Here is a 19,987-nt window from a genome sequence, read left to right as displayed (position 1 = left end):
AATAAATAGCATATGGGTTCCGGGGCTGTAGTCCTTTGGGCTTGTTGGAGATCATTTAAACCAACTCAGCCCTTTTAGCCCCCCCGCCTTCAGTATATTTTCTGAAGAAAATAAATATTTGGTCTTATTTTCTTAAAAGAGAAGGTGGCTTGGGGGGGGGTTAGTTGTTGAAGAACCATCTCTGTATCAGCAGACAACCTCCTGCATGTGGCTCAGCTCTGAGATGGCGTGATAGAGTGAGAAAGGGCGCACGGCGACACCTCGGCCTGGTACTTCACCGCTCAGCCTCCGTTTTCCCATCTAAGTGGGGCCGACAGTGAGGACAGCCACCCCGGCGGTTGTTGGCAGGATCCTCTGCACAGCTGCAATCGCTGTTCCTCCAGCCTGATGGAGTACTTCCTCGCTCTGATTAGCGGGAAGCGTTACCATCCAGGCAGAAAGGTTTGTTGATAAGAAGTCTCCTTTGGGACACCTCTTCTGCCTCGTGCAGGCTGAAGGTGGGAGGCTGCAGGTGGAGGAGGGCTCCTGGAAGGCGCCAGGGTCCTGTTGTTTCGAGTGAACTGGGCCCTGCACCCCTGTGGGCTTTCGCTCCTGGAGGGCATCTGCCTCCTGTGGTGGGTGCCTGATTAGAGGTCGGGGTCTGCCGCTGGTTTCTCAGGGCAGGGTCGCAGTTCTCATCTCCTTCCTCACCTTCTGTCTGCCCTTCAGTTCTCTGGGCACAGACTAAAAATATGCTTCGTAGAAATGTCAGGTGGTACACGAGTATTGGCCCAAGTGTAAAGTTACACGTACCGGGACTTGGGTTGTAGCATTGTCTGTCACAGCACACGGTTGGAGATGATTTACACGTCTGTCTGTAGAACATGGGTAAATAAAATGTGGCACAACTATGCTGTGAAATACTAGGAAGGCATTAAAGAGTCTTAGATTGGTATGTGTTTTCTTGAAAAGATGACCACAGTGTATTAATAAAAGAAAGCAAGTTGTAGCATAATGTAGCAACAACCCACATTTGTAGAATAAAACTTGAAGACCACAGATTGCTGATAGTTTTACGTGGGCTGAGAAAAAAGGCGTGGAGGATATCCACCAAGTTAACATTGGTTACCTTTTGAGTTGGACTGACTAGTTTTGTATATTTTAATATCATTTGAATTTGTTATAGTGAATGTGTATTAGAAACACTTATTACTTACAGAGATAACTAATTACAGAGGTAACTCATAAGTTTAAAGAAAGAGACATGTCTATGGGCCAGGCCCAGGGGCTGGTGCATTATTGGCTTTTTCCTGGCAAGAGCTTCCTCCCGGCTCCTTGTTTACTCAGACCCACCCCGAGTGCCTTGGCTTCTGGTGCTGGGACCCTGATGATTCACAGGAATCCAGCCAATTCAGTCATGTCTGTTTATGTGTCAGTGGTCCTCAGAAACTGCTTTGTTGATCTGGTTAGAAGGAACAATCCAATACAAATCCTGTCTCCAATTTCTGTTCTCTCCTAAATCAGATTTTATAATATAGAGCATAGATTTTTAAAAAATATTTATTTTATTTTATTTATTCATTTATTTGGTTGTGCCGGGTCTTAGTTGCAGCTGGTGCGCTCCTTAGTTGTGGCATGCAAACTCTTAGTGGCGGCATGCATGTGGGATCTAGCTCCCCGACCAGGGATCGAACCTGAGGCCCCCTGCATTGGGAGCGTGGAGTCCCATCCACTGCACCACCAAGGAAGTCCCTTTTCCTTCCTTCCTTCCTTCCTTCCTTTCTTTAAAGCTTCAGGTCATTTAAAATACATGACTTCTTACTAAAAATCTCCAGTTCATATAACCAAGGGGTTTACAACTTCTCCTTTAAAAGTTATATTCCTGGAACTTCCCTGGTAGTCCAGTGGTCAAGACTCTGTGCTTCCAGCTTCCAACGCAGCAGGCGTGGGCTCAATCCCTAGTCAGGGAGCCAAGATCCCACATAGAACATAGATTTTGATGGCATTTGCAGAGTGCTTCTCACTTGCTAATTCACCATTATTTGGAGGTGGAAAAGGAAGGAAAAACGGAAATAGAGCTATGTGTCATGTGTTTCTTTTATTTGCCATGTCCTTGGTAAATTTTGCCCCTGGGCAGGGAGGCCTGTGTGTGGCACATCTGTCCAGCTGTCCATCCCTGGCTGTATATTGAAATTGCTTTTTTGAGTTTTTTATTTAAAATTTTTTTCTACTTGCTAATAAGTTAACTGCATATTCAAAAGGTGAGATAGCCCAGTAGCTCTTTGCAGACTGCAAATAGATTTCTAGCTGGAGTCGTCTCAGGCTTCAGCTCAAGCCTGTGTGCCTGTGAGCTAGGTGGGTAGGGACTGACCCCACTGCTCATGAAGGAAGGAGCCGTAGCAGTTTAAGTTGGTCACTAGTGATGACGTTGGTCACTGGAACCATCGGGCAAGTGCTGTGCTTAGGGAGACTCAAGACAGACCCCTGTGGCTGAGGAGCCCCGAGCCCGCGCACACGCTGGGCCCACCGGACCCTGTGTTAAGAGTAGAGTTCCTATGATGCGGGGCACCCTGGGCCAGACTTGCCCTGCACATTCACCACAGCCCCAGGGGTACACCCAGAGCCTGGGCCTACTGTGGATATTTTATTCTGGGCCTCGGGGCCCCTTGGTGGCTATCGTGGACCTCATAATCGCAGTAGCAGGTGTTTCTCTAGTGCCCACTGAGTGCCAACACTTCTGGAGCAGTGCCTGGATGTCAGACTAACCTGGGTTCAAGTTCAGGCTTTGCTATGCCCTAACTTGAAGATAGTGATCTTGGGCTAGTCATTTAACCTCACTGAGCCTTGGTGTGTTGTCTGTAAATTGAGGGTACAAATACCTTTCTCATTGTTTTTTTTTTAAATATATTTTTTTTATTAGTTTCTGCTTTATAACAAAGTGAATCAGTCATACATATACATCTGTTCCCACATCCCTTCCCTCATGCATCTCCCTCCCTCCCACCCTCCCCATCCCACCCCTCCAGGTGGTCACAAAGCACCGAGCTGATCTCCCTGTGACCTCCCTGTGCTCTGCGGCTGCTTCCCACTATCTATCTACCTTACGTTTGGTAGTGTATATATGTCCATGCCTCTCTTTCGCTTTGTCACAGCTTACCCTTCCCCCTCCCCTCTCATTGTGGTTTATCTATTTTTTTCTTGTTTCAGAGAACTGCTGTTTTAAAATTCAGCTTTATTCAGATGTATTTATTAAATTACTTTTGGCTTTTTTCTTTGTGAATTGTTTCTGCTTTCCTTTGTGTTCAGTTGTGTCTTTTTTTCTGACGCCTCATCAGATGCTTAATTTCATTCTTTTCTGTTAGGAATTTTAAGTTTTTAGATGATTAAATTTCCTCTGAGAACAAATTTGTCTCTTTCAAAAGTTTGGTGTGTAGTGTTCTTTTCTCCATCTGTGCTATTTTCTAGGTATTCTGCAGCTATGGTTTTGAATTCCCCTTTGAGTCAAAAGTGTTTTAAGATGGAGGTTTAAGTTTTCAAACTGATAGGGTTATTTTTTCTTCTGCCTTCATTATATCTTATTCTGTTGCACTGTGGTCAGAGATTTTTGCTTTTCAGAATTTGGGGTTTTCCTTAAAGTCTCATTTGTAGTCACTTTTTTTTTTTGCGGTATGTGGGCCTCTCACTGTTGTGGCCTCTCCCGTTGCGGAGCACAGGCTCCGGATGCGCAGGCCCAGCGGCCATGGCTCACGGGCCCAGCCGCTCCGCGGCATATGGGATCCTCCCAGACCGGGGCACGAACCCGTATCCCCTGCATCGGCAGGCGGACTCTTAACCACTGCGCCACCAGGGAGGCCCTGTAGTCACTTTTTGAACATGTTTGCTGATCTCCCTTGATCAGATCATCTGTTACTGTCTCTGTTACTGTTTTGAGTGGGCTTTGATCTATCAATGTGTAGCGATTGCTGTGTTTTCCACTTAAAATGTTCTTTTTTTTTTTCATTTTAAAATTGCTCTGCAGATATAGGTTCATGCTAGTTATATTTTCATTATGGATTGTCTCCCGACCCATGTGTTTGTTCTGCTTCTCACTTTTTTGTGTCTGGCTTTTTTCGTTCAATGTTATATATTTGTGAGTTTCACCCATGTAGTTGTGTGGCGTTTATTCCTTCTCATTTATTTTTTTTCCAGTTTTATTGAGATACAGTTGACAAGCTGTACAGGATAATGATTTGACTTACATACACTATGAAATGATTACCACAGTAAGTGTAGTGAACATCATTTTCTTGAATATATGGATACAAAATTAAAGGAATATAAAAAAAATTTTTTTCTAGTGATGAGAACTCTTCAGATTTCCTCTCTAACAGCTTTCATATATAACGTACAGTGTGTTAATTATATTTCCATGTTGCACGTCACATCCCTGGTACTTATTTATCTTATGACTGGAAGTTTGTACCTTTTGACCACCTTCATCCAATTCCCCTTCCCCCTCCCTCCACCTCTGGTAACCGCACATCTGATCTCTTTTTCTATGAGTTAGTTACTTAGTTACATAATTACTTGGTTTTTGGAGTATAATTGACCTACAACTCTGTGTTAGTTCTTGGTACACAGTATAGTGATTCACTATTTCTGTGCATTTCGAAATGATCATCACGATAAGCCTAGTTGCCATCTGTCCCTTCTCATTGTTAAATAGTATTTTGTTACGTGAATATAATATTTATTCATTCTAGCCGCGATAGACTTTTAGCTTGTTACCATTTTGAGCTATTCTGGATACTGCTGCCATTAACATTCTCACACATGTCTTTCGATGCGTGTGTGTATGTGTTCTGTTGGGTTCATACCTAGGAATGGAATTGCCAGGTCACAGGGGAGGCGTATGTTCAGCTTTAGTGGATGGCTGCCTGTCTTCGAGAGATGGTACCAATTGGCACAACGCCCACCAGCAGCGCAGGAGCTGTGTCCTCCCTCCACAAGCTCACCTGCACTTGGCGTTGTAACGATGTTAGTTCTCCCTGCACTGATCTCTAGATTCCATGTAATTCCAACCAGAATCCCAGCAGGCTTTTCTTTCCTTGTTGGTTGTTTAGAAATTGACAAACTATATGAAAATGCAAAGGGGGCCAAGAATAATCAAAGCATCCTTGAAGAACAAAGCTGAAAGGACATATTACTAGATGTCAGGACTTTGTAAAAGCTACCATAAGTAAGGCAGCACAATGTTGGCACAGGATAGCCAAATAGACTGATAGAATAGAACAGAGATCTTGAAACAGACTGCACATAAGTAGTCACTTAATTTATGACGAAGGTGCCACTAGACAGATGGAAAAGGTGGCCTTTTCAAAAAAAAAGGTACTGGGAAAATTGGATTCTCTGTATGGGGGCGGAGGGAAGAATTTTCTACCTCAAATCGTATCCAGAATCAGTTTTAGGTAGATTATAGAGCTAAACATGAAAGAGAAAAGAGAGCTTCTAGAAGAAAACAGGAAAGTACAGTCTTGGAGAGGACAAAATTCTTTAAATAGGACACAGAGGGCGCCACCAAAATAGAAAAGAGTGACAAATTGAACTGTCTTGAACCTTATATCTTCTACTTTTTACAAATGCTTCCATAAAATGCAACAAATACTGTTTTATAATTGCCCAGATACATTAGATCATCTGTTCCGTTTATCCCTTGGAACCCTCTGTCCTGCTCTCATCAGGACCGTTCCTCTCTTGCTGTAGTGCAGCTGCCATCTTGGGCTTCCTGTGGTTGTCACTCTGGTCTTGTCCCTCTGTGTTGGATCTCTTGTTTCTTTGATCCTACATGTATGTATATCAGTTGGGGAGTGTGAGCGTCAAATAACAACAACTGTCTTAAGCTGCGTTAAACAATAAGGAAATTTATTGGTTCAAGAAAGTAGAACTCCAGAGGTGGGCAGGTTCCGGATTGGTTGGTCCTGTGTGAGGTGTTGTCCCTAAGGAACCAGGTATCTTATTTGTGGTCACTGGCAAGGGGGGTGGGTTTCTCCCTTAGACAGGCATGCCCCTCCCCCAAGCTGGGTGTGGGTCAGCCTCCCTGCTGCTGTCTGCCTGGGAAAGGACTAGTTCACTTCCTCTGGCCTTCCTTTCCCGCCTTCCTAACCCTCTCCACACCACCCCTGCCCAAACTGGCTCTGACATTCCAGAAGCAACCCTGAACTGAGGTTGAAGGTCCCAGGTGGGAGTTGTGACCCATCTCTGAGTTTCCTCCTGAGTTCTGGGCCCTGACACTAGGCCCTGGCAGGGCATCTGGCCTTGGCAACTCAGGGCCATCAGAGGGGAGAAAAGCCCTGTGCCTCTGAGAAAGGCCTCTGGGGGGCCTGCATTGTGATGACCTCATCCACTCTGTGACATCATCCTCTCTCCCACCCCCACTCCTCCCTGATCAACTGCTCTGCAAACAACCATCAGTCTGAATCCCAAAGGCCTGAGAAAATCTGTTCTCCAGTACCTGCTGCTGTTCTGCCTCAGCCAGCAAGAAGCACCATGAAATTGGAGTTCACCGAGAAAAACTACAACAGCTTCGTGCTGCAGAACCTGAACAAACAGAGAAAACACAAAGAGTACTGGGACATGGCCCTGACTGTGGACCACCATGTCTTCTTTGCACATCGCAATGTGCTGGCTGTGGTCTCTCCACGGGTGAAGAGTCTCATCTCCAACCACGACGTGAAGACCACTGATGAGCTCTTTATCACCATTGACCCCAACTACCTGAGTCCGACCACGGTGGGCCAGCTCCTGGACTACTTCTACAGCGGAAAGGTGGTAATCTCAGAGAAGAATGTGGAGGAGCTGCTTTGTGGGGCCCAGTATTTCAACATACCACGCCTTCGAATTCACTGCAGTGACTTCCTGATTAAGTCTATCCACCGTGCCAACTGCTTGCGCTACCTCTTCTTGGCTGAGTTGTTTGAGCTCAGAGAGGTATCAGACTTGGCCTACTCTGGCATTCGTGACAACTTCCACTACTGGGCCAGTCCTGAGGCCTCCATGCACTTCATGCACTGTCCACCTGTCATCTTCGGCCGCCTGCTCCGAGATGAAAACTTGCATGTGCTCAGTGAGGACCAGGCGCTCAATGCACTCATCAATTGGGTATACTTCCGGAAGGATGAGCGGGAGAAGTCTTTCAAGAAGTTCTTCAATGACATCAATCTTAATGCTGTCTCCAACAAGACGCTGATGCATGCCAGCAACATGCTGATGGGCATGGAGAGCAGCTCAGCCCACACAACCCTGATTGAGAGTGTCCTTGTGGACCGCAGGCAGGAGAGGCCAACCAGCCTGCTGAGCTACCAGCGGAAAGGGGCCCTGCTTGATGCAGTGGTCATCCTAGGTGGCCAAAAGGCCCACGGCAAGTTCAGCGATGGACTGTTTGCTTATATCGTTCAGGAGAACCTGTGGTTGAAGCTCTCAGAGATGCCCTATCGGGCAGTAGCACTTAGTGCCACCTCTGCTGGTCGCTACATCTACATCTCTGGTGGTACCACTGAGCAGATTTCAGGGCTGAAGACAGCTTGGCGGTATGACATGGATGACAACTCCTGGACCAAGTTGCCCGACCTGCCAATTGGGCTTGTCTTCCACACCATGGTGACCTGCGGGGGGACAGTGTACTCAGTGGGTGGGAGCATTGCCCCAGGGAGGTATGTCTCTAACATCTATCGCTATGACGAGTGCAAGAAGGCCTGGTGCCTGGCAGGGAAGATGAGCGTCCCTATGGACGGCACAGCCGTGATCACCAAGGGTGACCGGAACCTGTACATTGTCACTGGGCGGTGCTTGGTGAAGGGCTACATCGCCCGGGTCGGGGTGGTGGACTGCTTTGACACCAACACTGGGGACGTGGTCCAGTGTATCACCTTCCCCACTGAGTTCAGCCACCGGCCCCTGCTCTCTTTTCATCAGGACAACATCCTCTGCGTGTACAGCCACTGGCAGAGTCTGGAAATCAACCTGCAGAAGATAAAGGCCAACAAGACAACTGCCTTAGTGCCTCTGTTGCCCAACAGCTGCCCCCTGGATGTGTCCCATGCTGTATGCTCCATTGGAGACAACACGGTGTTTGTATGTGGAGGTATCACCACAGCCAGTGATGTCCAGACAAAGGACTACACCATCAATCCGAACGCCTACATGCTGGACCAAAACGCAGGCGAGTGGAAGACCCTGGCCCCCCCACCAGAGGCCCTGGACTGTCCTGCCTGCTGTCTAGCCAAGCTACCTTGCAAGATTCTTCAAAGGATTTAAACGGCTTTTTAAGTGGGAGAATAAGTAAATGCATTATTATTCACAATTTAATGAGAGAGAGAAAGAGAAGAAGATGGCCTATTGGTTCCTTCTTAGTCTTTGTTTGGCCCTAAAGGTGGAGATGCTGGGCTACAGCTACCCGCAGTGGGGAGAAATTCACAGCCAGTCTGTCACTGGAGGAATCCAGGCTGAGGCTGGAAGAGTCCCTGATGTGTGGGATCAAGGCATCTCCTGGGTAGTGGCTCCCAGTGGGTGGAAATTCAGGGCTACTCTGTCACTGGAGAGATCCAAGCAGAGACTGGAAGGGAATCCCTGGTGGGTGAGATTGAGGCACCTCCCAGGCACTGGCCAAGGTGATGTTTGGAAGGCCCCCTATTCTATACCCCTGTAGTCACCTTGCGGGCATCTGCTAGACTGACAGTTAAAGCATTTACTTAGAGTTGTGAAGCCTCAGACTCCTCCATCACTCATTTCCCTTGAGTCTGCCTAGGAAGGCAGGGGAGGGCCAATCTCAGGTCTGGGAGAGGAGCCTCCCGGGCTGGGGAGGGGGAAGGCAGTGTGAGCCAGGCTCAGGGATGCGGGCAAAGGGAGTGGGGTTGGGATAGGAGGGGAGGCAGGGTTACTTGGCTGTTGTGTTGGGCCACGCAGCTATGGTGTGTTTGTGTCTCATTTGTGGGAAAGTTGGGGGTTTCCTTACAATTGTTTCCAGTAAGCAAGGTTCATTGGGAACTTTCTCCAGGAATACAAGTTCTGAGGAGCTGGGGGTGGAAGAGAGCTGAGTAATGGGAGAGTAAAAGGAACCTGCATCTCTGTTGGGAGAGAAGATTGGCGATAAGGCGAGATGATGGGGTGAGAGACAGGATGGTGTATCAGTTAGGGGTCTGGACACCTGGGACAGATGCCCTGGTTCAAATACCAGTTCCATCACTTACTGGGTAATCCTGGGAAAGCTATTGATATCTCTGTGCCTTAGTTACCTTATCTGTAAAAGGGGGACAATAAGAGCGCCTACCTCACAGGGTGATGTGATGTGCAAAATGCCTAGGACAGTCCCTGGCATATATTAAAGTGCTTTGGGAGTACTTTTTGAAAAGAAAAAAAAAGAGGCATGAGGCAAGGATCTAGGGTCTTGGGTCTTTATATTAAGTTAGGTTCCATAAAATGTTCTTTGAGACTCCTACCTCAAAGTCTTAGTGAGCTCTCCTCAATTCTAACTCCCTCTTCCCTTTCATTCGTGTACTTGCATATAATCCTCAACAATTTAGAAGAAACTGACTCACGTCCTCGAACACTATATATAATCCTCATTCACCCATTCACTCGTTCATTCATGAATTTACTTGTCCACTCATCAATTCTCTCTCTCACACACACACACACACACACACACACACACACACACACACACACACACACACACACACACACACACACACACACACACCAGTCACTGAGGCCTCTCTGTGCAGGTCCCTGTGCCAGTGTGTATTACACTTACAGCATGGCTCATTTTGGACTCACTACATACATAAAGCCCCACAAAGCTAGTGGCGACTGTATTATACAGTGCAGGATACTTTACATATTCTCATGGTTCAGATCTGCTCCATCCCCTGCCTTTTCCCACTCAGTCCTGCTCCACCTGCCTCGCAGCGTCTTCCTGACTTCCCTGACAGGTGGCCTCCCTCTTCAAAGCCTACCGCTCTGCCCAAGTCTTACTTTCCTCCTTGCAGGCCAGGACCTTGGACGTCACAGCTGACGCACTCTCCCCTGGAACTTCTCCCACGTTTCTCACTTCTCCAGTCCTGGGCAGCCCCCGCCTCTGCTCACTTCATTGCGTCCCCCAGCTGGAAGAACAGGGTCTTACAGACCCACGCAGCTAAGCCCAGCTGCCCCATCAGCACCCCAGCAGGCTTGGCTGACCCCAGAGTCACCTCTTATGACACCAGATGCCATTCCCTAGTGCTGATTCTCCAACCTTCTCTGGTGTCCTGGGGCCCGGCCCTTCCTTTCTCTTTCTTCTCAGCCACTTACCTCTCATTCTGCCACCAGAACTCCAAAGAAATAGAGATCAAATTACCTAGCACCATAAACAATCCCTTATCCCCCAGAGCTTCTGCTTTTCTGCACCTCAGAGGAAGAGGTGTCCTACCACGACTCAAAGCTGACCCCTCCCTGTCTCTCTCTTTTTTTTTTTTTTTTTTTTTTTTGTGGTATGCGGGCCTCTCACTGTTGTGGCCTCTCCCGTTGCGGAGCACAGGCTCCGGATGTGCAGGCCCAGCGGCCATGGCTCACGGGCCCAGCCGCTCCGCGGCATATGGGATCCTCCCAGACCAAGGCACGAACCCGTATCCCCTGCATCGGCAGGCGGACTCTCAACCACTGCGCCACCAGGGAGGCCCGTCTCTCTCTTTTTTTAAAAATAAATTTATTTATTTTATTATTTATTTATTTATTTTTGGCTGCGTTGGGTCTTCGTTGCTGCACGCGGGCTTTCTCTAGTTGTGGCGAGCAGGGGCTGCTCTTCGTTGCGGTGTGCAGGCTTCTCATTGAGAGAAGGCTTCTCTTGTTGTGGAGCATGGGCTCTAGGCGCATGTGCTCAGTAGTTGTGGTGCACGGGCTTGGCTGCTCCGCGGCATGTGGGATCTTCCTGGGCCAGCGCTCGAACCCGTGTCCCCTGCATTGGCAGGCAGATTCATAACCAGTGCGCCGCCAGGGAAGCCCCCTTCCAGGTTCTCTAGTTTGTTTATTTGCTTTCTGTCTTTTAGTTGAGGTCTCAGACACAGCTGATTGGAAACGGTGGGTGGGTCAGAGGGGGCTCTTGGGAGTGGGGTGGGTGGGTGAGAATCCACCCTTTTATTCTCCAGCCCCAAGGTCTGCTCTGTAGGTTTTCAGGAGAAGACTCCCTCTTTGCCAAGGGTGTGGAGGGAGGGAGGGAGGTAATTGGTTTGTCTACCAACTCTCCTGGGGGGCCAAGAGCAGAGGGAGCCTCAGGCGCCTCTGGTTTGCTCCTCAGGTTTGTACTTAGCTTCTTTTTTTAGCTCCTTTCCTCACCCCCACCCCCTTTGACCCTGGTGATCTCAAGTCTAGACTTTTCTTGTTTAATTTATCGGGGTGGGGGCAGGGAGGCGATGTGGAGGCTGGTTCTTGCACACGCAGCCTTTCTGCAAGTGCTCCCAGCTTTACCCCGCCCCCCCCCCCCCCCCGCAGTCTTAACAGGGCACCCACTACTCTTAGGACCTTCCCAGCTCTCTGGGGTCCTCAGTTCCTAGGATCTATAATCTCCTAAATCTATCACTACTTATGTCTGTTCTCTGCCAAAATCGTCCCTGTCTTTGGGGTCTCTCTGTTGTCATTTTAGAGGGTTTTGGAAAGGTGAGCTATAAATGCCTGTGGTCCTTCTGCCATGTTTAAACAGAACATCCCTGTTTTCTAGATAGTTTCTGTGAATCAAGTGGAGCTGAATTAGGGTCCTTTCTGGGGGGGGTGTGCACATGTAGATAAGTACACAGTCGCATTTATGTGCGTATGTGTTTGCACAATTGTGTGTGTGTCTGTCAGTTACACCACTTGGCTGCCACGTGATCAGCGGTGGTTGTCTTTTTGAGTCAGAACATCCAGAGCTACCGTTTGCTGTAGAGGCTGCAGAGTATTGTGAGGCCCTGAAGAAAGGGTGGGTTGGGGTGTCTGGTCATTGGTCACTGCCTCCTTTCAGAAAGTGAGCTCTCTGTCCCTGCTTTCTTGAGAAGGGAGGGAGCCTGAAGGAGCAGAGAGTAGCGGGGCCGGGGGGGCGGGCGGGGGGAGTGACAGGGCCTCTTTGAGGGATCCCTTGTCCATGCCGCCGAGTTCTCATCACACCTCGGGGCCGTTATCTCCAGTTCCCGCCACAGCCTTCCGAAGTAGAGCTTCTGTCCCCACTGTGGCATTTGGACTCACAGGCTCTTTCCGTCCTGGCAGTGTGTGTGGAGAGAGAGCTACTGCCTGGAGGAGGGAATTCATCCTTGTGGGGAGGGCTTGTGCCGGGGAGTTCGCGTAGGCAGCTGTGGCTGTTACCTGGTGGATGATGGGATCAGTCTCTCTCTCTCTCTCTCTCTTTCCCCTCCTGTGTTTTTTCAGCAGTGAATGAATCTGAGGACCTGGGGTTTGGGAAGGTGGAAGGAATGCTTTCTCCTGGGCTCAAGAAAAGCACTTCCTGCCAAGTAGTCCTCCCTCTTCTAGCGCCCAGATTCTAGCTGCTACAGGTGACGTCATTCCTACGGGGAAGGTTTTGGGTGTAAACAAAGTCCCCGCTGGCCAGGACAGCATCCTGCGTGTGCTCGTGCTTGGCCTGTCTGCAGTACTCTCTAAGCTTTCCTTAAAATCATTTTCAAAAGTTTTTTAAACAAAGAGCAAATCTGTTTAGAATTTATGTAGTGTTTTATGACCTTCATTGCTGAACTCTTGAAATAGGAAACAAAACCACAGTAGACTCGAGTAGCAGCATGGTGGCCCCTGAATTTAAGTGACTTGTGCTGGTGAAGAGACACCCAGCAGTGTGACTGGGAGCTGGCTGACAGGTGTGACCACTTTTGATTTTTTTAAGGCTTTGCAGTTTTTCTATATCAGGCGTGTGTATTCCTTTTGTTCTAAAAATGTTACGGGTGAACGAATGAGCGGGACCGGGATCATCCACCTCCATAAGGCAGGCAGTCCTAACACCAGCGTGTGGTTGCATTGCACATCCCTGCTTATTGCCCTCAAATGGGAAACCTTGAGACTGGGGGCAGTTTAGTGCTGTGTAAAACGTGGTCACAGTGGAGTGTTGATCTCGAGGGTTTTCTGAGCATTAGAGTGCATCTCTGTCTCCTGAGAATTAATTAAAGGGGTCCACAAGCAGATCCTAAACACCCGTGAATTTTCAGTCGTGGTTTTGAACGTCTGCTCTCTGCATCAGGGCCCTTAAGCTGTGAGACGTCAAAGTGGGGTCCGGTTCCTGGAGCCCCAGGAGCCCCAGGAGCCCAGAAGCCCAGAGGTAGGTGGGAAGTTGGAGGGTTCGGTTCGCTGGTCGCGTAGGAGTCTGGAAGGGTGAAGTAGTGTTGCAGGGCTGATGGTCGGGCAGAGCCAGGGTAGTTGCCTGAAGGCGAGCGAGAACTGGGTCACGTGTGTTGTGTTCGTTCTTTCATTTATTCCTGATGTCAGACCTGTGAGGTGGGTAACAGTATATTCATCTCCGTTAAGTCAACAGGGAAACAGGCGAGTGTGGAGGCAAGACGCAAACCCCTGTTTTGGAGACATGAAAGTGGCAGGGGATGGGGTGGGATGAGACTGGGTGGTGGTTTGGGGCCGTGTGTTGGCTTAGAGCAGCGGTCCCCAACCTTTCTGGCACCAGGGACCGGTTTCATGGAAGACAGTTTTCCCATGGATGGGGTCTGGGGGGTGGGGTGAGGGGGGGCGGCTCAGGCAGTGATGCCAGTGCTGGGGGAGCGGCCGATGAAGCTTTGCTCACCTCCTGCTGTGCGGTCTGGTTCCAGTTCGCGGCCCAGGGGTTGGGGACCCCTGGCCTAGAGGGTTTGGATTTGACCCCGGAGCAGTGGGATGAGGTTGGAGGTGTCTGAGCAGGTGCTTGTGACCTGGTTTGGCTCTGGTGGAAGGGTTTAGGGCAGGGCGCGGAACGCTGGCTCTGACTGAGGCTCAGGGAAGCAGGGGTGGGGCTTGCAGCCCCTGAAGTGTGCACGAGAGCTGGGGACGGGGAAGTGCTCTGGCCCCTGCAGCTCAGCCCTTCTAGTTTTAATTGCTGTAGGTTCCTAAGGTGTTGCTGTTCCCTCAGAGGTGTGGACCTCTTCGGGTGGTGGCTCCACTCTCCTTTAACCCCAGCCCTTTGTTGGTCCCTCAGGCCTTTATTTTGCAGGCAGCTTGTTCTTGGAGAGGTTTGTGCTGGCCTGTCCCGCAGAAACCTCACCTGCCTGGGCTCCTGCAGGTGGGATGCCTGGGCCCAGGCTCCAGCTTTGCAGGTGGGCCAGCTCCTGCCTCCTAGGGGCTGGAGAGGTGTGGGGCCCTGTGCTTCTGGTGGGCCGCCCTGGTTTTCTGATTGGGGCCCTGTAGGGAGCCCCTGGAAGCTGGAGGTGTGGAGTTGGTCATGCTGTGGCTGAGTGAGGAAGCAGAAGCTTCCCTGCAGACCCAGGTGGGATTCCCCATCCCCGCCCCCCACTCCTGCCTCATCCTGGGGCGTAGTCCTGGGGGGATATGTGAACCCCTTTTTGTTGAATCCATTTTACTGTGATGTATTCTTTTCCACATCTGATTCTCCCTTTAGACGAGGAGTCAGCCAACTGCAGCCCCAAATCCAGCCCCCCTCCTGTTGTTGGAAATAAAGTTTTATTGGAACGCAGCTCTGCTGCTTTGTTTATGTTGTCTGTGGTTGCAGCAGCGCCGGGCGGTTGCGTGGCGGTGATGGAGATGCTGCCCTCTGGAGCCTGCTCTGGAGGGCGGGCTGGGGTCTCGTTGCGTCCACACCCCCAGCAGCTAGTTCTGTAGAGCCGGCAGCACACATCTGGTAACTTGAACTAGGTGATGTAGCGCCTCCCCCATGTTGAAGGTTTTTTTTTTTTTTTTTTTTTTTTTTTTTGGCAGACATTGACGTGTTGGAGAAGGTTGGAATTGTTTATTCATCCTGTACCCGGATTTTGTGGGGGATGGTTCTTTATGTTCTGAGTGAGACTGGACAAGCATACTGTGTGACGACCAGGTCCTCTACTGGCCCCCGTGCTTGTCTCCTGACCTGTTTATCCGGGCTGCTCTCAGCTTCCCTTCCTGTTGGATTATGCTTTCCTTTTTCCCCACCCCGGTTGGGGGCTTCTGCTTGTGTCTCGAGCCAGAGGCACTTAGTCCGAACGTGCTGTTTCTGTAGCTTGTGGGTCTTCCCCGGTGACCGACCACCTCCGCTCTGAGCAGGTGGGGTCCGGGCTGGAGCTCGCATTGGGTCCTTCATTGTCGGTGGTGATGGCTCCAGGTGTCCTGAGGACTGAGGACTGCTTAGGAAAGCAGGGGATGTGACCAAATGTTACTGGACTCAGGGAGACCTGTGAAAAGCCTGGGTTTGCCCCGATGTAAATCTGGCTGTGGGCAGCACTGGCGTGTATAAAGTGTTCATCTTTGAACGGCTTGTCCGGTCCAGTCATCCGTGCAGTCGCCCAGAAGGCAGCCTTGAGCTGGCGCCGCCCCATGTCAGAACCAGTGCACTCGCCCTCCCATAGACAGAGCCTCAGCAGCCTGGCGTCAGGGCCCCTCTGTGGCCTGGTGTTCCTGCCTGGGCTCCAGCCTGTGACCCTGGGCAGGGACTTCTCTGCCCTGACCTCACCTTAGTGTCCCCCTCTGTAAAGCAGGCTGACGACAGTAGTGTCCTCTAGAGGATGGAGGGCAGTGAGTGTCAGCAGGATGCCGGCCTGCCTTGAGCTTGGAGCTGGAGTCCCCGGCTGGGCGGGCGTCTGCCGCTGGCTGGTACCCAAGTGGGAGTGAAATGAATCCTGTTACTCGGAAATGGCTTTTGATAAGCTGGAGGGCGGGAGGTCCTCCCTCTGGAGGACCGAGAGCAGGCGTCTGGTGACCTGCTGGACGGCTGGGCCTACTGTCTGGAGGCTTGGGGCCTGGTGACTAAGTTGCCTTTGTTGGTGAATCTTTCTGGTTGTGTTGCTCCAGCAGAGCCTGGGCCTCTCTCAGCACTTCTGTAGGTAACTTGCCAAAATGGGCAGACCTGGAATTGTGTTAAAATGTCCTTTTCTTCGTTCCCCAAAGCTGTCTTCACACGGATTTGGGGTCCTTCTTTCCTCTGTTTCTTGTAGGCGAGCCGTTTTCACATGCCACGGCGCCCAGGCGGGGCCTCAGGTGGCTGCGTGGGAAGGCAGGCTTCCAGCAGTGGGGGCAGGACTGGTGGACGGCGCTCCCTTGGCTTGTAGCTGTTTTATATGTAATACTGAGGTTCCAAATTAGATCTTGTTTAGGAAAAAAAAAAAACCAAATGAATTCTGTTGCCTAGAAAAGGAAGAGCAAGCAGCGTGAAAGCCGTGGCTGTGCTCCAGGCTTGGTCTGTGCTGCCTGCAGAACCCGGTGTCTCAGCTGGTTAGTCCGGATCCAGGCACGAGGCAGGCTGGAATGGACACGCCTCTGACCCACCCAGAAGCGTGTTCCCTGCCTCCCCAGCTTCATGACTCACACCCACATGTTTGCCTGCAAGTCTCTCTGTTATCTGACAGGCTAGTGGAGCGCGCGTGCGTGTGTGTGTGTGTGTGTGTGTGTGTGTGTGTGTGTGTGTGAGTGTGTGTGTGACTGGTGATGTTTATGAAAACCGAGGGGCAAGCAGAGTAGCCAGATGGGTGTGGGGCAGAGCTGGGCCCCAAACTTGACACCGATTCGCTGGAGGAGATACATAACCTTCATACCGTTGGGGAAACCAGAGTGTTTTTATTTGTATTTTGGATTTGTGTCCAGTGAAATCTGGCTTAATAAATGAACCCTTGCATGCCCTGAGGCTGGTGTCTGTAATCTTGCTTTGTAAAGGACCAGGTAGTAAATAAGTTGTTGCTTTGTGGAACATGTGTGGCCTCTTGCGCATTCTTTAGGCTGACTGTGATTTGCCCACCCTGCTCTAAGAGAGAATTGGGCTGAAGGATGTCCGTCTGTGCAGTCTGACTGTGGAGCATTGCAGTGAACAAGTATCAGGCCCCCTCCCCACAGGTGGTGTCTCCGTAGCAGTGGTGGCTCCGTAGCGTTGCCTGTTAGCACCCCAGATTTCTATAGAAATACAGAATCCAGTCCCGACGTGTGGTACGACATGGCTGCTTTGACAATAAATGGTGTAATTCCATGGCTGTGTGTTATTAACATTGACATGTTTGATTTTAGAACCCGCTGGCATTTGTGAAATCTTGTCTTGCCCCTCAGTTCTGTAGGTGGGGAAACTGAGGTCTGGAGAGTCCAGTGCTGTGCCCAGCAGGTGCAAAACTTGGTTAAAAAGTGGGAGAAGGGTCCCTCCAAAAAGTGCATGTATGGGTTTAGTTGCAGACGTTAGTCCAGTGTGTTCCCTGTTTTGGCTTCACCAAGGGACTCTTGTCAAAAGGAATAGAAAGCATATTCCCTAAACATAGTAGGTACTCAATAAGTGTTTGCTGAATGGCTGAATTTATTTAGAGGACATAGTTCAAGCAACAGTTGTTGACCAACTAATACCTCTTAGTTCCCCTTGGCCAGGGTTTTCTTTATTGTTTTCTGGGGTGTGGAAAGTGGGGGTACGGTCAGGCTCTGGTCTCCTAGTGCTCCCTGAGTGTGAGTGTGGGGACAGGTCAGTTTGGAGAAGCGTGGTGTCACCAGGAAGACCCACTGAGAGCTCTGTGTCTACCCTAACCTCCGCCCATGGGCCCAGGAAGTACAGAATCAGAGAAAGATCGGTTTGTATCAGTGAACTGGCAGAAGTTTGGACTGACAGGCTTTTTTTTAAGATTTATTTTTTATTGAGGTAACATTGGTTTATAACATATGTTTCATGTGTACAACCTTATATTTCTACTTCTGTATGCCCCAGTGCGTGCTCACCACCAAAAATTTATTCTCTGTCCGTCACCATACGTTGATCCCCTTTGCCCGTTTCGCCCTCTCCCCACCCCTTCCTTTCTGCTAACCACTGCTCTGTTCTCTGTATCTATGTGTTTTTGTTTGCTTTGGTCTGTTCATTTATTTTTTTGTTTGTTGGTTTGGTTTTTTATATTCCATATATGTGTTGAAATCATACAGTATTTGTCTTTCTACATCTGACTTATTTCACTTAGCGTAATACCCTCAAGGTTCATCCATGTTGTCACAAATGGCAAAGTTTCATCTTTTTTTATGGTTGAGTAGTATTCCATTGTGTGTATATACCACATCTTCTTTATTTATTCATCCATTAGGCTATTGTAAATAATGCTGCAATGAACATAGGGGTGCATGTAGCTCTTCAAATTAGTATTTTCATATTCTTTGCATAAATTTCCAGAAGTGAGATTGCCAGTTCATATGGTAGTTCTGTTCTTAATTTTTGAGGAATCTCGATACAGTCTTCCATAGTGGCTACACCAATTTACATTTCCATGGATTAACAGATTTTAAGAAGACTTTTTAGTAGTATCTATAGAAACAAGAATTTCTCTGGTCACGTTTCAGAATTATAAGACATTTGATTTTTAAAAATCAAGCATGTTGGGCTTCCCTGGTGGCTCAGTGGTTAAGAATCCGCCTGCCAGTGCAGGGGACACGGGTTCGAGCCCTGGTCCAGGAAGATCCCACATGCCGCAGAGCAGCTAAGCCTGTGTGCCACGACTACTGAGCCTGCACTCTGGAGCCCGTGAGCCACAGCTGCTGAGCCCATGTGCCACAACTACTGAAGCCCACGCACCTAGAGCCCATGCTCTGCAACAAAAGAAGCCACCACAGTGAGAAGCCCGCGCACCGCGACGAAGAGTAGCCCCTGCTCGCTGCAACTAGAGAAAGCCCGCATGCAGCAGCAGAGACCCAACGCAGCCAAAAATAAATAAATACAATAAATAAATTTTTAAAAAAATCAAGCATGTTAAGATTTAATGTAGCAATTTGATGGCCCAGAATGTCTGGTGAATAATTTTTGTTTCTTTGTTGGTTTGGTTTTTAATTTAGTAAAGAACTAGTTATCTGGATTTAAATGAATGATGCGGCATCTGTAGTCCTGCAAGTTGTGTGGCTGGGAAGGAGGCATCACTGGCTTTGTTGAGAAGTGTTTGTAGGTTCAGTGGTCAGGTGAAGGTTGTGGTCAGGGACAGCAGAGATGTAGCTGTAAGTTAGCATTTTCCATCATTGTGCTGAAGTGAGCGATTCTGGAACTTGCTTCTTATTAATCGGCTGTGGGACCGTGGGTGAGTCCCATCATCTCTGTAGGCTGGACGTGGGGTGGAGCTTGTTATCCTCTGCTGTATCCCAGTCCCAGCTCAGGGCTTGGGCACATGACAGTGCCTGCCTAGTAAAAACATGTTGAATAAACGATTGTAATCGTTTCCTGTTGTCGCTGTGACAAATTACCACAAATCTAGTGGCTGAAAACAGCGCAGGTGTGTTCTCTCTGAGTTCTGGAGGTCAGAAGTCTGAAATGAATCTTGCTGAGCTGAAATCGAGGTGTCACCTGGGCTGTGCTCCTTCTGGGGGATGCTCTGCGGGAGAATCCGTTCCCTGGCCTTTTCCAGTTTCTCGAGGCGGCCTGCATCCCTCTGCTCGTGGCCTCTTCCAACTTCAGAGAGCACCCCTCCAGCCTGTGCTCCTATTGTCACCTGCTTAGAGTCTGACCTTCCTGCCTCCCTCCTGTGAGGACCCTCGTGATTTATCTTGAGCCCACCCAGATAATCCAGGATAATCTCCCCAGCTCAGTATCCTTAATTTAATCACACGTTTGCCTGAGAAGGGGACATATTCACGGGTTCTGGGAGTTAGGACATCAACGTTTTTGTTATTCAGCAGGTCACACGAGTTTGTAAAGAGTGCCAGGAGTTCCTCAGTATCCCAGTTATAACCCATGGAATGGTCTACGGATGAATAAGAGACTCCATCCCTTTGCCGGGGCCCCTCCTTGGACCCCTGCTGGAGCTGTAGGGCCTCTTCAGGGCTGCCCTCTCAGGCTGCCCATACATTTTCCACCTGGAGACTTTTCAAAAGTGCTTGTTTAAGGCTTTTCCTTTTAGACCCA

General features: G+C 49.4%; 2 protein-coding genes across 22 annotated transcripts in view; both read left to right on the top strand.

Moving 5' to 3' along the window:
- The window catches only part of PRRC2B (proline rich coiled-coil 2B), a 94,738-nt gene that overhangs the window by 11,482 nt on the left and 63,269 nt on the right, over positions 1-19,987 (top strand). The gene's annotated exons all lie outside the window — the stretch shown is intronic.
- Positions 6,505-8,271, top strand: LOC132492515 (calicin). The gene has a single exon (XM_060102114.1). It carries the CDS (start codon positions 6,505-6,507, stop codon positions 8,269-8,271), a length of 1,767 nt encoding a protein of 588 aa, XP_059958097.1.

Source organism: Mesoplodon densirostris, chromosome 6, assembly GCF_025265405.1.
Source record: "Mesoplodon densirostris isolate mMesDen1 chromosome 6, mMesDen1 primary haplotype, whole genome shotgun sequence".
NCBI classification, from domain to species: Eukaryota; Metazoa; Chordata; class Mammalia; order Artiodactyla; family Ziphiidae; genus Mesoplodon; species Mesoplodon densirostris.
This window is presented reverse-complemented; position numbering and strand designations above follow the sequence as displayed.